The sequence below is a fragment of the Ixodes scapularis genome, unplaced genomic scaffold (assembly GCF_016920785.2).
Source record: "Ixodes scapularis isolate PalLabHiFi unplaced genomic scaffold, ASM1692078v2 PGA_scaffold1__304_contigs__length_218370807, whole genome shotgun sequence".
NCBI lineage: Eukaryota > Metazoa > Arthropoda > Arachnida > Ixodida > Ixodidae > Ixodes > Ixodes scapularis.
The window spans coordinates 92,784,777-92,801,534 of NW_024609846.1; the positions used below are offsets into that span (position 1 = coordinate 92,784,777).

The following is a 16,758-nucleotide window of genomic DNA, read 5'->3' on the forward strand; positions in this document are numbered from 1 at the left end:
CGTCTCCAGCTCGTCTTCTTTTGATCTAGCTTTTGGGTGATCCGTGCCTACAATTTTTTTATCATAATACTCTGTATGCAGTGAAAAACTATCACCCTTTTAACAAAATAATATTGAAGAGGAAAAATAAGAAGCAAGTGGCAATATAACATCATTAAGCATCTAATTAACCTACAACTCAATTATCTTCCTCTAGAATCCCTAAGAACACAAGTAATATGCTAGCAAAGGTACTTTTGAGTATGTATTGTTACATTTCTTTTAATGAATTACAATAAATTTTGTAGCCATTCAAGATGACCGCCTTCACCAAATTTGCAACGATTTCCTCAACTTTCTCAATTTCCACGACTTTTCCAAATACTTTTAAATTCCCCGACAATTCCGGGTTCTTCAGGTTTTCCAGGTTAGTAGACACCTCGGTATTAACGCGTTAACTATTTGCCTGGACGCAAAGAAACTTGAATCACTGTGGCACCGAGAGGGCCAATGAAGTTCGGACAGGTTGGGGCAATTCTCTACCTGGTGGACATAGTCCAGGGCGAGGTGTTGAAAGCAGGACCGGGTGGCGATGAGGACGTTGTGGGCGTCCTCGCACTCCGCGGGCTTGCTGCGCGGCACCGCAGAGTTCCGGAACAGCGCGTTGTCCAGGTCGTCGCTCATCTTCTCAAAGTGCCGCCGCGTCTCCTTGCTTTGCCGGATGTCACTGCAAGGCACACGATGCAGGTTGGCCAAAGACGCTTCTGGTGCCCACGAGATCTCTCTTACGGTCGACGCGCTTAAGTATTGAATGTTATGCCGTTCACAATTTGGGTCTCGTACCCAGAAGAATCAGTGGCCGAGTGTGTTAGCTCAGAGCATGTGGACAAAAGCTCACGCTGCAGAATCCAGGGATCCTAAGTTCAATCCCTACCCCTGCCCGTTTCGATCTCAATGACCGTCATACCCGCACGCGGTCGTGGATCACCACTGCACAATGCACGTTGAAGACCCCGAGCTAACAGTCGTACTGCACTGGCTAAATTTCTCATCTACAGCATAGACCAATGTCACCACACCTCAAAGGCGGACTGCCTAATCACAGAAACCTAATTTGCTTCCGCCTCTGCCTGGGTCTCGCACCCTTTCATTTTCGGTTTCCTTTTGAAAGCGGTAGCTTTATAGGGCCAACCAACCTCAGGAGCCGTGTAAGCAAGAAATGTGTAGGTCAATCAGTCCGTAATCGCTAAATGATCATGAAAAAAAGAAAGAACAACCGGTGCAAGGTATTCAACCCTGGTCACCGGTGTGTAAGCCGATTGCCCTGCTGACTGAGTTATGAACCTAGCATGCAGGAACGGGAGGAGCAGAAGCAGGTGGTGTGAGAAAGTGCATGGAGTGGGGAGGGGTAAAAAGGGCAAAAGTGCAGCAGAAACAAATCATGTAAAAAGAGCACGCAGGACGAGGGGGGAACTAAAAGGGCAGGGAAGGGCGCTTCCTCTCTATTGGTGACCCAGAAAATTCAGTGCAAAGGCTTTGTATCTAATGGTGCTAAAGGGAAGTGCACGCAGTGTCACAAAGAGACAATGGTATGACGTAATCTGTTTCCGTACAAACCCGTCCTAGGCACCACCTGAACTAAGAGCACCACCCACCCCAGGCACCGAAAGACTAAAGGTCATCGTGCCCTAGGCACCATCCAAACTAAGAAAACCAACCACCCTATAAAGCTACCGTATTTAAGTGTCCTCCAGTAATTTTGCATTAAAACATGTTGGGCATTCGCAACACTGCTTTTTCCGTGTCAGAACACAAAGTCATGTGGCACATTCAGTGATGCGACTGGTTCGAGTCATTTTAGAGCACCTTTTGAAACAACCAAAAGTCCATTGTGAGGCAGCAAAAAGAACCTTTGGAGCATAAGAACACGTTTCGTTTTCATTCATACTGGTGCGAGTATTATGGAAAAATTCATCTGTTAGCATGTCCAACTAAAAGACAATAACCTTTCATTAGTATTAATTACACGGCAGGTTTGATTCCCTCAAACACGGGACTAGCTGTTTAGTTGCGAGTAGTAACACCAGGCACGGAAACAAGATACCGAATGATGTAGGACTGTTAAAAGTTTCAGTGACTAGCTTCGAGGAGAACAGTTGGTCCCAAAATAATTCGCCGATGCAGCTGCACACGCACGTAAATTGCGCAGAATTCGGGAAATTTTTTTAGCTAATCATGACTATTTGCGGCATGTGAATTAACATCAACGAAGAATAAAGCCTTTCAACATGGCAAATCAAGCAGGGCGAGCTTCAACGAGAAGTGCAACGCACACCTCGAGGCAGTCCAATAAAAAAGCTGAGGTATCGTTTTGAAGCGAAAGATTTGTCTACGAAAGAGTAGCCGACACATCCGTGTATGCCGTCTTGGAAAAGGTTAGTCCTCTTTCCATACATTTGGCCTCCTCAGACTGGCAGGACATTGCGTACAGGTAAAATATTCTTTTAAAGGTCATTACAGGCAGTGAAGCCTAGGCTAATATATTTGGGTATCAGTAAAGTGAAATTAAGCTTTGGCATGACATTGGCACAAATGCTTCACATTTTGGGAAAATGTAGCAGGATGTAGCAAGGTAAGCACTTTGGCACAAATGGTGCAGCAATTACACCACTGCATGTCACCAGCACTGATCGAAATAGATGGCTCCCAGAGTTTTTCGTTGCCAACTTCAAGGGGAAGCTGAATGTGGAACAAGGGTCAGACATTGTACAAAGCTTTAATTCAGACACACTCTTGTAGAAAAGTACTGACTTAAAGGGCCCCTGAAAAGAAAAAAAAATGTTTCTTTAACAGTCTGGTTGTGACACCAGACTGGTGTCACAATCAGATTGTTAAAAATATGGGATGTAAAAAATAAATTTTATGCGGAAAAATTTTTTTTATTAGAGCAGTAGTGACGGCGCGAGACGCGAACTAGTCAGCAGTCACCTCCTTTCCACTTGTTTTCTCTCTCGGTATTCGGGCACGTGGAGGAGAGCTGGATTGGCATTGCCTTCACGACTGAGATGGCCATTCCGGAATGACCCACAAGGTCATGGACTTCGCACGCGGAATTTCCAATAAATCTCTCGCCGTCTATATTGCTCTAAATTTCTTTTTTTTCACATAAAATTTATTTTTATGTGCGTGTCCCAACCAGGCTGTTTAAAAAATCTTTTCTTTTTTTCAAGTTTGTTTAGCTAAAAACATCAGGAGCATCCGGCTTTGTACAGTCCCATACTCAAGGTGATCAACCAGTGGCCATGGAAAAAGAGGGGAGATTGGGGAGGGTGACCCTTCTTCTAGTCTAGACATACTTCTAGCAAATAATCTACTACTTTCCGAGGAACTAGTGCCCCCCTGTTGAAGACCTGTTCGAGGATTCCTTGGTAGGAAACTCAAGAAAACAAAAGGCACCATTAAAGGAGCGGTGCAACAATATTCAGTTGGAATATTTTTCAATTTACACAAGCTTATTGGCAGTAGTGGGACTCAAGGATACTCGCACGCAACGCCACTGACCAAGAAACTTCTTTGTTGCGCTGTAATTTCGAGGACAAAACCGAGTGTTTTCTTTCAATCTCTCCTTCGCAAAACCTGATGACGTAGCTCGGCGGTAGCAGTACCGCCCAGTGACGATATTTGAATGCGGCTCATAGATTGGACCCGAGCATGGCGTGGACCCTTGATTTGGGCTCGTGATAATCAATAGCTCGAGAAGCATTCAGGTAGCGCCCTCTGTCCAATCGCTGCAATGACGACAAGAACCGAACCATAAAAATGTCAAGAACTCAGCGCGTGTCCTGTGCCTTGCCAACCGCAGCGCGAGGCTACGATCAACATTGGCGCCATATAATCGGCTCCAGATCACGTGGCCGCTCGTTCTGGCTGCGAGTTGAGGGGGTAAACTCTGCTCGTTTTTCTTAATTTTGTTTCGGCGACTTCGATTGCTGTGGTGAAAAATGAACGGGTATTTCACAGGTCATTTACGTCAGGGATCCGTTCTAAGCGGTATTTGCGCAAAATACAAAAATCGCTGCATCGCCCCTTTAAGAAGGGGAGAAGCTTCTTTGTACGAGCTTGGGTGAAAAAAATAAGCTACAATGGACACAAAAGCAATGTATTAAAAGCTCAAACTAGGTCACCGTAGCTCAAGAAAGTCAACAAGATCTAGCTTTGTTGCTCAAAAACATGTTTGCGATCCCTTATGACATAGTCCCATATTTTCATACCGAAAAACTCTGCCATCGGGGATTCGTAAAACAAAGGACTTTGGGTAAGGAATACCTCTTCCTCAAAAACTTCCGACGCCTTTATGCCCAAGTCCACGCATGAGGCTATCAAACATACAGTAGAACCTCGTTGATACGTTTTTCAGGGGACCGCGGAAAAAAAGCGTATCAACCGGGAAAGCGCAGCAACCGATAACGCACTTAAAGGCACTCTATATAAGATAGAAAGCAGCTCTTATGCAATGGTTTATTTTATGCACTTACCGAACTCTTTTGGACTCAGACACGTTCACAAAAACGCGTAATATCCACCTGCCGCTTCGAATTAATGGTATGCAGTAAAAGTCGTTTCTCCAGAAGCCGCAGTCCCCTCTCTCTCCGCGCAGTCATGAACGTTTACGTAGCAGCGCAAGGTGTCCAACGCAGCGATCGCGTCCGCAAACGTGGGTGCAGCGTAATCGTTGGTTTTTTGTTCGTCTTCTTCATCACTTTCTTCGTTGTCGGCAGTAGTGAGGTCGGCCACAATGTCCGCTATGCTCGATATCCGAACGATCAGCAATCTCTTGCGCCTTCTCTCGCAGAATGCCTCCGTCGATGTTGACACAAGATGCCCGGGCTTGTTTGAACCATACCAACAGGGCCTCCTCTAACTTTGCGTGTTTTGCCCCCCGAGCCTGTTTAAAGCCTGGTTGGTAGAAAGGAGCCTTCGCCTCGATCTCCTTTCGTCTCGCGACGACACTGTTTAAGTTGACGGCGCGAGTCCAAGCTCTCTTGCGACCTCAGACCTCTTCCGGCTGGGATTTCGATCCACCGTGCGAAGTATGTCAAACTTCTCTTTAAAAGAGAGTGCTTTTCTTTTTCGGGATGTCATGGCCGTCGTCAACGCGCACGCACTCAGAAACGGCACTGTTCACGCAGTCGAGCTGTCGAGCGGAACAGAAACTGGAAGTGCAGCGTCCCGGCGTGCGTGCGGCGCGTAAACAACTCGCGCCGGAGAGAGAGGACAGACGAAAAGAAAGAGCAAGAGAGAACGAGCGTTTCGCAGAGCTCAGCAAAGCCTAGTGAGGAGACCGGGAAAGAGGGTGAAAGTAGTAAAGGTAAAGGGAAGGGGGGCGCCCGCGTGCCGCGCGGCCGCGCGATCCGCGCTGCGTGGTTCGGCTGCGTGGCACCTTGGCGCACGGCGCGCCGAGGCGCCGCGATTCCGGCACTTTTGGACGTAAAAACCGGGAAAGCAAACGTAACAGGCAGGAAACTAATACATGTATCTCTATGGAAGTAAAACGGGACCGGCGTTTTTGAACGCAACGGACAGGAAAACGTATCAACCAAGAACGTATCAACGAGGTTCTACTGTATGCTTATGTGCACATATTGTACCATGTACGTAGCTGTGACAAACTAAAGTCCTCGTCTTGACAATGAGCTCCAAGCCCAGGTTAAGAGAGCACTAAAAACACCTCCAGCGTACTTTCAGAACTAACTTTATTTTTTTTCGCCAAGCGTGGAGCGTCCGCCCGTCTCCGGTAACCTGGCACCAACCTTAAAGCTGAGAGCGGCACAAGCGCAGATGCACCACATTCCTTCAAGTGCGGCAGCGCACGCTTGCCTCAAAATACGCACGCACCCCTGAGTAACTCAGCTAAACACTGACTCGCCACAGTAGCATATCTTTTATCATTTTATACTGTGTTCATTCTGTGCCGTCCTACGACAATTCCAAACAGGTTTAGTAGCATTGAAAATAAACAAATAAATAAATAAAATATTTTCAAGTGTCTATCCGCGAAAAAAAGAAAAATGTATGAATTTCTCCAGCAGACACTTTAATGGACATCACTCAGAACTAGGGCTGGGCAATTGGTCAATTAACTAACTGATTAATCAATGAATGCTTTAATGGCAATTAATTTCTTAAACCGGTTAATCGGTAAATTTTGAGGAACCAAAAGAAAGTAAAAATTAGACGCTTTCACCATGCTGACGTGGACGAGTACACCTGTATGAATGGAAAATTTTAGGTTTGTAACTCCAGACGAGTGTAGGCTTCACGTGTCACGATCACTTCAACACCATTCGATGACCGCTTAGCACAGCAGAGGCTACTGTGAACAACCAAAGGAGGTCGCTTTTGCCGGAGAATATTGCCGCCTGCAGGGTCTAGCAAGCAACGCTCGGTCACGGACTTCTAGAAGATTTGTGCTTATTATTGCTCTGGATGTAACTTTTATCATTTCATTCTACTTTCTTGTTCTCAAAAGTGCCTGTTCATTCTCACCCGAACACTCGACGCTCGAACCTTCTGGGCCGTATCTTCGAGAGGCTGATGCACACTAGATAAGGAGCTGCACGAGACCTTGTCGAGTCACTCTCGCTCTCGCTAACTGTTACACCGCCAAATTGCCGCCCGCTTTTCTGCTGTCTCGACGCTCATTCTTTATTTTGTTTTCTGGCACAAGTTCACCAATTAAACCTTTATTTTCAGTTTACATTTGTCGAGCTTTTTCCCATCCGTGACATTTCTAGTGGAGGTGCGGGGTACCACAGCCGATAAAGCATACCCCTCCGAGGCCTTGCAGCGCAAACGCAGTCCCTGGCTCAAGAAAACCGTCCGTGAAGGCTACCGAGACCCAAGGAAGTCGCCGTGTTCAAAATTTGCCCCCAGAATTTGGTCTACTGCCAGAGAAGACCCACCAGTAGACAATGCCAACAATAAGCAACCAATCATCACAGACTCCCACCGCTGCCTCCCTTGTCATTTACCTGCCCGTCGCCCCTTGAACCCCTTCCAGGGGGAGATTTACAAAGATTGGTTGCATCAATACAAACGGGTGGCGCTGCATAACCAATGGATGCCCATTCGCCGCCACGGTCTCAGCGAGAAAGTATTAAAATGCTACTTCGGACCCTACAACGTCATTTGCCGACCTTGGGGATTTGAACTACAAGGCAGAGGTCGGCATTTTAGGTCGCCCTCACTCACCCTCACCCTCACAGCTACACTCTCCTTCAGCCCCTCACTCACCCTCACCCTCACAGTCACCTTCAGCCCTTCACTCACCCTCACTGAACCTCACGGCCCTCACCGCCCTCACTCACTCATGGCCCTCACGAATCTCACCGCCCTCACACCACTCACCGCTCTCACGGCCCTCACGGCCCTCACGCACTCATAGCCCTCAAGGCCCTCACGGCCCTCACGCCACTCACCGCCCTCACGCCCCTCACCGCCCTTGCGGCCCTCACACCCCTTACGCCCCTCACGCACTGATGGCCCTCACGCCACTCAGGCCAGCTTCAGATGGGGCAATTTCGCCCAGAAGCTTTACGTCGCAACACCAGCAACACGGGCCGCCCGCGATCACACGCAGCAACCAATTGTTGCAATTTGCCATCGTCATCATCACATTTTATTTTTCTTGCACTATTTCGACACAATTACGCGTTATAAACGTGTTTTTATGCATTTAAATCTCGTTAAGAAAACTAATGCACATTTCTGAAACAGTTTATTTCCAAAAAACGATTGATTTCAAACCAGAACCAAGTCTTTCGGTGTCATCATCACCGGCACGAGGTATTACGTGAAAATTTTGCGTCCCTGATTGGATGCAGCCGCTTCAAACGTATTCAAATTGCTCCAGATTGCTTGCTTATTTCGAGCCAGACCCGATCTCAGCAATTCGTGTCGATCTAGGGAAAGCTAGAGAACAAACCGTCATTAACACCAAAATTGCCGAGAAAGATGCTCGATCTGAAGGGGGCCTCACGCACTCACCGCCCTCACGCACTCATGGCCCTCACACTACCTCATGCACTCACCGCCCTCACGGCCCTCACACCCCTCACGCACTCACCGCCCTCACACCACTCACGCGGTCATGGCCCTCACGCTACTCACCGCCCTCACGCCCCTCACGCACTCATGGCCCTCATACCCTACCGCCCTCACGGCCCTCACGGCCCTCATACCCTACCGCCCTCACGGCCCTCACCGCCCTCACTCACCCTTACACTTATGAATTTTCCTGGTTCAGAAACTCACTCACCCTCACCTCACCTGTGAAGATGAGGGTGAGTGAGGGTGAGTGAGGGCCCTCATGAGTGAGGTTTGCCAAGGTATGCTACAAGGTGCTCCCCGACGGAACCATACCATCAGGATGCCGCCAGCCACAACCCGAAGGTGGTCCACGTCGTTTGACTCAAACCGTTCCACGGGCGTTAGGACTGTGATGCTGCATGCTTATTTCGTCTCGCCAAATTTTTTTCTATTTGCCTTATTTTTTTTTTTGCATTGCATTGGGACAATGCGCTTTTAAAGGGGCGGATGATGCCGCGCACAGGGCCGAGCAAGCAACGCTTGGTCACAAACTTCTACCTTTACCATTTTGTCCTACTTCCTTGTTCTCGAAAGTGCCTGTTCATTCACACCCAAACACACAAACCTTCTGGGCGGAATTTTCGAGATGCTGACGCACACTAGATAAAAAGCTGTGCAGGACCTTGTCGAGCCACTCTTGCTCTCGCTTGCTGTACGCAGCATGCTTTTCTGGTGTCTCGACGCTCATTCTTTATTTCATGTTTTGGCACAAGTTCGCCAATTAAACCTTTATTTGCAGTTTACACTTGTCAAACCCCTTTCCATCTGTGACAATACCATTGAACCCTTTTGCCTCATGCCGATGAAGTATGTGTGAAAGTGAGTGTCCTTGAACCGTTCTCATTTAGACAATGAGGATGATTCATAATCAAAATTCTATATTGCGCTTTTTATCACATAAACAACAAAAGCGAAAAAAAAAAAATTTTAGAACTTTGTAAGAAAATGAATGAGACCGATTAATTGATTAATTAATTGACTAAAAGGCGGCGATTAATCGGGCTAAAAATTTTAATCGACGCCCAACCCTACTCAGAACCACTGTGTCCAGCTTGTAAGAGATGTTTGCAAATAGCGCAGACCTGGTATCACACTCCGGATCTTTGACTTGTAAATGTTATACAGTGTAAAGTATATCTTATCCGTGTAATATTGCATGTACCTTTTTTTAATGTGACAGCATTATTAAGTTACTACCCAAGTTTTTCACCTATGTATATTCTTGCCTCAAATACTTTCCCCCTCTAAATTTAGCAAAAATTTTATGGCAGATGACATACGCACCAATTCAGTTTCCCCACTAAATATCACGGAAAATTTACATCACATGACCTATGCACCAATTCAATTTTCCCGCAAAATTTAGCAGAAAATTTACATCAGGTGACCTATGCACCAATTCAGTTTCTCCGCTAAATTTACGTCACGTAATCTATGCACCAATTCAGTTTCCTTGCTAAATTTAGTGGAAAATTTTTTCAGGTGACCTATGCACCAATTTAGTTTCCAGCTTAAATTAGCTAAAAATTTAAGTCACGTGACCTGTGCACCCGTTCAGGTTCCCCGCTATATTTAGCGGGGAACCTAACAGCCTGCCCATATGTGCAATATATACTACCGCATTCATAGATAATTACCCCTGTGGTCTCTACAAATTTGCCTCCACCATAAACTTTTTTGTATGTTCGCTTTGTCTATCTGTCTCTCCGACTGGGGAAAGGTGAGTGATTATGTCGATACCCCGCAACATGTGGCAAAGTGGTGGAACACCCTGGGACATATGTGAAAATTAACTTGTATATAAAATTTGATTTGCATGCACACTCACTTCTTGATAAAGTTGTTCAGATTTTTGATGACCGATCGTTGTGCTTGCTCAAGAAGAATCTGAAAGAATGACCAATGTCGAAAATTCGTAAACAAGGCAAAACGTGATACTGTTAATGCACAATACGACTTCCACGCTTTTTTGCATTTTACTTCGAAAGGGTACTGGAGGGCATCAAAATTTATCACTTTGGTTAGTACTCCAACTGAGCACCTTTCTAGTGCTACAGTACTAGTAGTTTTGAGGGGGATCGGTGGCCAAGTGTGTTAGAGCACTGCAGCTCGGAGTGCGGAGAGCAAAAACTCGCGCCACAGAACCCAGGGATCCTGGGCTCAATCTCTACTCTTCCCCTTTCGATCTGGATGAGCATTGTACCGGCGTGCAGTCGTGTATCACTACTGCGGGGTGCATGCTAAAGAACCCAGGCTAGCAGTGATACTGCACTGGCTAACTTCTTATCCACAGTGCAAACCAGTGTTGCCGCACCTCAAAGACAGACAGACCTTCCACTGTGTAAACACAAACGTCAAATTAGCTTGGATGCTAGACCTTCGATACTGAGAGAAAAACCGAGAAAACCCCCCGATGGCTTGTTTATGCCAACAGTATTTGCAAAGTGTACATTTGTTTACAATGCCTATAAATATATTTTTTTTAAATGCCAACAGTAAACTGGTGGCCAGGGTCACAACATGACGAGAGTTAGTGTGATGCAGATTTCACACATTTTGCAAATCTGTCAGTCAAAACTCTGGGTGCATTGGACTTGTGTATGTAGAAACAAAAAAGAGCATGTGCAATAATTTGGGGTTTGAATACAAGCGAAATGCAAGCGAATACCAACCAGGACCACACTGCACAATAATGAGCAGAACAACATTGCTTCTATGCTTACCGACTGATACTTGAGAACATCGGTGAGGATTTGTATGAACCGGTTCAGTGAGTTCTGAAAAGTAAAATGACAGGGAAACAAGATTAGGTCATAAAATCCTTCCCAAACCCTAAGAGATAAAAAATCTACTGGGAAGAAAGCCTAAGCTTAAAAATTAAAGGATGACTATCTGAGAGTCAAGGTCCTACATCTTATTTGTTTATTCATTTTATTTTTTAAATATCGTAGCCCCTTTGGAACTATTGTAGGAGTGGAGAAAATAATTGGACAAAACATAAAACAAAAATTAAAGAATTGTTTGACTTCTTTTCTATGTTAATTAGTAACCAATTAACATAATACAAATTTTTTAGTGTAGTCCAGTTAAGAAATTAATTGTTGACCAGCCTACAATCAAAGAGAAAATCAGAAAGGTGAACAATGCTAAGCACATATTTGACAAGACGGAGAAGAGAAAGCCTGAAACCTTCACTGACACGAGAGAAGAAACATACAAGTTATTTTTGCATTTAGATATAACTAGTGCATTCAAAGCATATCTTGCAAGAACACTTTTAAGTAACTTTTTAAAATCGGTAGTCTAACCTAGCTAGTGATGAAACTTTTCTTGTGTTATGGCTTGTGTTCACCTGATGATATTTAAATGTCTGGGACTGTCCACGCTCGGCAAACGTCTTTCATTTTTAAGAGTAAGCTCAGCACAATATTTTTTTTTATATAAGATTAAGGACGCTCAGTTTAACATTGCCTAAAATGTCATAATAAAACCAATACAATAAAAATATGCCCCTATAACAAGATAAAAAAGGGCGTTCAATTTGCCACTTTACTCCACTTAGTGGAATCAGCTGAATTTAGTGGGGTGGCGTGCGACAGTAAAAGTTGGATTTTGTTGCATTTGTAATATCTTTTCTGGGCCAGCTTCAAGGCCCCTTCCTCCTCCTCCTTACACAAGGGACACTAAGTAATGTGTTCGTTTTTGCCTTTTATTTTTCACAGCTTTACCCTCCCCAAATCTCCTGCTGTTTCCCTTACAGTTGTTTTTTCCCCATTCCTAGCAGGTCTGAGTTGTACACTCGGCATGAAACCTGTCTAGAGAGCGGGAGCAGTGCGCCCCGGACTACGCAAGCGACATTTGCCGGCGGATGCTGGGCCCGAGATAGTGTGCCTCTGAGCATGCACCACCATTGTGCAGCACAGGGCAGACGCCAACGTTTGTGCTGACCGTTCTGCAGAATCAGCCAGCCGCCACAGGAGCGCCCGGCGGCTCCAGGCTGAGAAATCAATGCACTCAGAGTGGCGGCTCACGCGCCGCCTGCTCAGTCTTATCACCCGTTATTCTGAGAAAACTTTAGCCACTAAACTCGAATGCTTGCTTCCATCAAGAATTGCAAGCCTGAAAGCAGCTCAAGGCAGTCCTACGCGCTACTCAGTCTACGTTGCCATGTCACGTATGAACACTTGAAATTATTTTCCCTCGAGACTAGTTCTTGCTTTTCAATCATCACGTTTCTTTTTTTAATTTGTGCTCTAGATCGAAGCCAACTGAATTAAGTTATTTGCATGAAAACCCAAGCATCTAGTGACATGCTATCTATTGGAAGACTTATTCAGATATCAACTATTTCAATTGATAGTGTCATTCCAAGCTTGGTGCTGCTCTCACAAGTGGAAGGAAGCTTTAAGGAACAGAATAATTTTAGTGTGCTACCCGCGTCCATTAACGCGGAATGACAAGCCATGGATGTGTTCTCATTGTGAGAGCAATTTATCGAAAATGCAGAGATAACAAGCACTTGAATTGGTAGCAGTGAGGAAGCATTTCGTGCAAACAAGAAAATGCATACCTTCCCGTGCACACCATGAGCGGTTTAGCACGAGTACGGAAGCAAGTGCGTGAGTTTAGCGGCTGAATTCCTCCCAAAAGAATGCGCGAGATAATGTGGAGCCGGCGGCGCATGGGCAGCCACACCGAGCTCCTAGATTTCGCAGCCTGGAGGCGCCAAGCGCTCCTCTGGCGGCCAATGGAGTCTGCAGATGGGTCAGCACAAACGCTGGCGCCCGCCCAGCGCTGCACAATGGCGGCGCATGCTCAGAGGCACGTTATCTGGCGTCCAGCACCCGCCGGCAGATGTCGCACACACAGTCCCCCAAAGCGCACCGCTCCCGCCCTCTAGACAGGTTTGACGCCAAGTGTACATTAAAGGGACACTGACAACCCCCAGAATTTTTGTTTTATTTTTTGCCAGGTGATTTGTTATGGTGTAAGAAGACTATTCAATCAATATTTTACTGAAGCATCATGTACACTTTTAATAAAGTAAAAAAAACTCAACTGCTCAGAACCAAAACTGAAATTGCACTGGGGATGAAGATGAAATATAGAGGAGGAGAGAGTTGGCGGAAGTCACGTGGCTGTACAACTTTTTTTTAATCAACATATCTGCAGCTGTTTAGAAGCGCCAAAAAATTACTATCATATTTCTTTTCTATTTTTAATATTGAGTGTGTGCTTTCGATGATCCATGACTTAGATTATATTTGGTGGTTGTGCCTATACCATAGAAAACAGTGCATGAACACAAAGAAGAGAGTGAGCACAAACCAAACCGGCCAGTTCTTGATCGGCGGTTTTCAGGAAAAACGAATACGAATTTCGAGCTGCAAATTCTGTTCTGGGTAGTTGGGCTCTTATATGTCACATACAAATAAAACACTTGGTGAGCATAAAGACCCTGTCAGTGTCCCTTTAAGCGACGTTGGATTTAGACTTCAAGGAGACTAGCCTTTGAAGTGAGACTGCCCGATTACAATGGTCTCACTTCTGCAAAACTAATTATATGTGGAACAATCTAGAATCACATTTTAAGTGTGAGGATGCTACCCTGAACAGAGCAACCAGACATCTAAAGACAGGTGCCATTTGTACACTAACGCTTTTTTGTACACACAAACTTGCACAACATGTGATCAAAAAAACATACTCTTTGCCGCAAAAATAAAACATGCATCGCCGAACACTCAGCCTCCACCCGAAAGTAGCACTAGCAGTTTAAAACGGGTGCCAACGTTTCAGAGAAACTGTTATCTTGTTAAAAAATATAAGTGGTTTTCTGAAACCTTCAGGGAAAATGGAACTCATTTTCGGTAGCCGACGTCATTCTTCTGAAACGTTGACATCCTGGTCTGGACTTCAATACTCCGTTTCACCTTACGACCGACCGCAGCAGATGCTACAAGCCAACGGAGCCGATCCAAGGCCGCGTGAGTGTTACGTGACCTTGGAGAGGGGGCGCAGTGACAAGCAAAAGCGCATCACGTGTTACGTTCACAGACCAGGATTGGCCGAGATGGCTCCTAGCGTCCGCTGTGGTCGGACGTAAGGTAAAACATAGAATAATGCTAAATTTGGGTGGAAACTGAGCGTTCTGCAATGCATACTTTATACTTTGCCAGTGAAGAAAACAATGCACTTTTTTTTTTCTTTTTTAGGACATGCTGTACTTTGAAGTTCTCTCTAATTAAGTTGTCTTCTGACCTTACACTTTCAGTCAGGCACATTCAGGCACTGATCTTACGGAACATGGAACATACAAACAATTAAGGTCTATTCACAAGATGCATCTTGTTGGCGAATCTTGTGTCGCGAAACTAGGTTTCCGGAAACAGATTCCCCGTCTGAACGCGACCGAAAAAGTGGCGCGCCTCCGAAAAAAGTGGCGCGTGTTCCTCACTTCTGGAGCAATTTTTCACTGAAACCTCACCGAGGCCTGTCAATTACCCGAAAGAGAAACGCGGACGCTGCCAATGGCCGCTCGACTTCGCTATGACGTCTTATTTTCGAGGAGGAGCGAGCTTTTGGAGGAGTTTGATTTTTCGCCGATTCCGTATCATTTGAGCCAAAGCCGAAAGAAAAAAAAAAGCAAACATGGCAACCGACAAGCAAAGAAGCGGTGCATACGGACAGTAAGTCTTTTTCCTACCCGGTTGCAGGTGTGTGAACGGCGCTTTAGCAGTACGGGTTTGTGGCGCGGTGCAGATTCATCAACGAGTGCAAGCACCACATATAAACATGATGGCTGGAGATAACTTTCTTCATTAGCGGTGCAAAAATGTCCGAAACGCTTCGAGATCACCTGCCTGTTCTTTAACGTTCGCGGTCTTTACCTGGTTTGGCAGGACTTGTAAACCCGGTGAGCCAAATCTGACGAAGTTTATTGAGTGGCATTAATAAAATAGACTGTCTCTTCACACTGTGCGTACTTCATATCATTTTGATGCGAAACGCTTTGTATTCCTGGTGCAGATGACAAGGTTTGGCAAAATTCTCGCAAGTCAATACGTCACAGCTTTCGCGCGTCAAACTCCACGTGTGAACGGGCCGATTTCGCAAAATCTCGGTTTCACTAAACTGTAGCGCGTTGAAAAGATGCATCGTGTGAATAAGCCTTTAGTCACATGCCTGGATCATCGTAGATTTATGATTATACTCACAACTATAGATACGTCATCTTTGAAGTATCCAACCAAGTCCCATATGCCATTGATGAAACCACTGGAACACAACCAAAATATTTCACATAAAAAAAGTGACAAGAACAAGATTTTACACAAACCACTGCAAAACGATTGGCGCACCCACCTTTGTGCAGCGACGTGACTCTTGCCCGTCTCGACCATTGTGCTGCACAATCTGACCAACTGAAACACAGACGCGATGTCAAGCGACAACAACAAAACTAAAGGCTGAAAACCTGCTTCCAGCAGAAAGGACGCATCGTCGGAAAAGGAGAAAAATACGCTTACTCTGTCGAGCTTGCTCTCCAATTGATCGATGTTTTCTTCATTCTCTTCGAGCGCCTCTCTGCCAAGACAGAAGTTTCAAAGCGTCAGGGTACAAACGCCTCCCAGCTGATACTTTCGCAAGGTGACAGACTTGGCTATGCAACGTCTACGACGGTCAACGCGTTAGATCACCACCACTAACCTAGTTACCGGGCGGCCGTGGGCTTACACATGCCCACTTATAACGCGATCTCTGATAATTTAATAACGGAAACCAGGTCACATTCCGCGGCCGGGTTATATCATCTTCATCATCCTGTAGGCGAGCGGATGTGCGATATATGCCGCGCGAGATCGGAGCAACGGACCCAATCTCTTCCCCGCCCTCTCTATTTTAAGCGGGCCAATCACTCAGACTGTCTCCGTTCGCGATAATATCAACGATATGTCATCGCTGCTCGAGAGAGACAGAGATGTCCGATGGGCAGACCATCTGAAAGTGATCGACGCTCACCTGAACTTGGGAGAGTCCCGAATGCACTCGTCGAGATTCACGATTGGCCTCATGATGAACTGGTTGCGCCTTGGTCAGCGTGTCAGACCATCTGGAGTATTTTCACGAAAGATACCACGCAAAGAAACTGGCCCGATCACGATCACTACCGCCTATGAATCATGCGGTCGACACAGACACCCCCCACTTACGCCGAAGCCTCTCAAGCTGACCAGCTTGCTTGCTGCTGCCGTTTGCGTCAACGGTTTGCGTGTGCGTGCGTCCATCCACGACGAGAACAAATTCTCTGCGGTCATTTGATACGCTGCCACTCTGCTACGGATTGCATACTTTGCACGTAACGTGAAAAGTAAAATAAACTACACCTACTTACGCACATTATCAAGTAAAAGAAAGTTCTAATTTCAGTGCTCATTTAGTAATAACTGGTAATAACTGCTTCTGAAATTGGGTGGCTTTGCGCGCCATTTCACGAATCTCTTCAAAACATTATTTATGCATTTAGTTTTGTTTAAATTTATAATTTATAAAAATATTTATTTAGTTATTTATTTTTTACAAGCAAAGCAATGTCCTCCTAAAGAAATATAATATTGGGCAGTTTGTTAG

General features: G+C 45.6%; 1 protein-coding gene across 3 annotated transcripts in view; it reads right to left on the reverse strand.

Annotated features, from left to right (window-relative positions):
- Window positions 1-16,596, reverse strand: part of LOC8029950 (arf-GAP with coiled-coil, ANK repeat and PH domain-containing protein 2) — a 66,410-nt gene extending 49,814 nt beyond the window's left edge. Inside the window, exons 1-8 of one of the 3 annotated variants that reach the window (XM_029979984.3) lie at window positions 16,341-16,595; window positions 16,150-16,240; window positions 15,657-15,714; window positions 15,493-15,551; window positions 15,345-15,405; window positions 10,851-10,904; window positions 9,956-10,014; window positions 523-706 (exon numbers count right to left, since the gene is read on the reverse strand). In XM_029979984.3, coding sequence (XP_029835844.2) covers window positions 523-706; window positions 9,956-10,014; window positions 10,851-10,904; window positions 15,345-15,405; window positions 15,493-15,551; window positions 15,657-15,714; window positions 16,150-16,202 — 528 coding nt within the window. In that variant the 5' untranslated portion in view covers window positions 16,203-16,240; window positions 16,341-16,595. Of the gene's footprint in view, window positions 1-522; window positions 707-9,955; window positions 10,015-10,850; window positions 10,905-15,344; window positions 15,406-15,492; window positions 15,715-16,149 lie in introns of all 3 variants that reach the window. The other 2 variants (XM_029979983.3, XM_040500017.2) reach the window with 2 other exon arrangements.
- Between the last annotated feature and the right edge of the window lie 162 nt (window positions 16,597-16,758).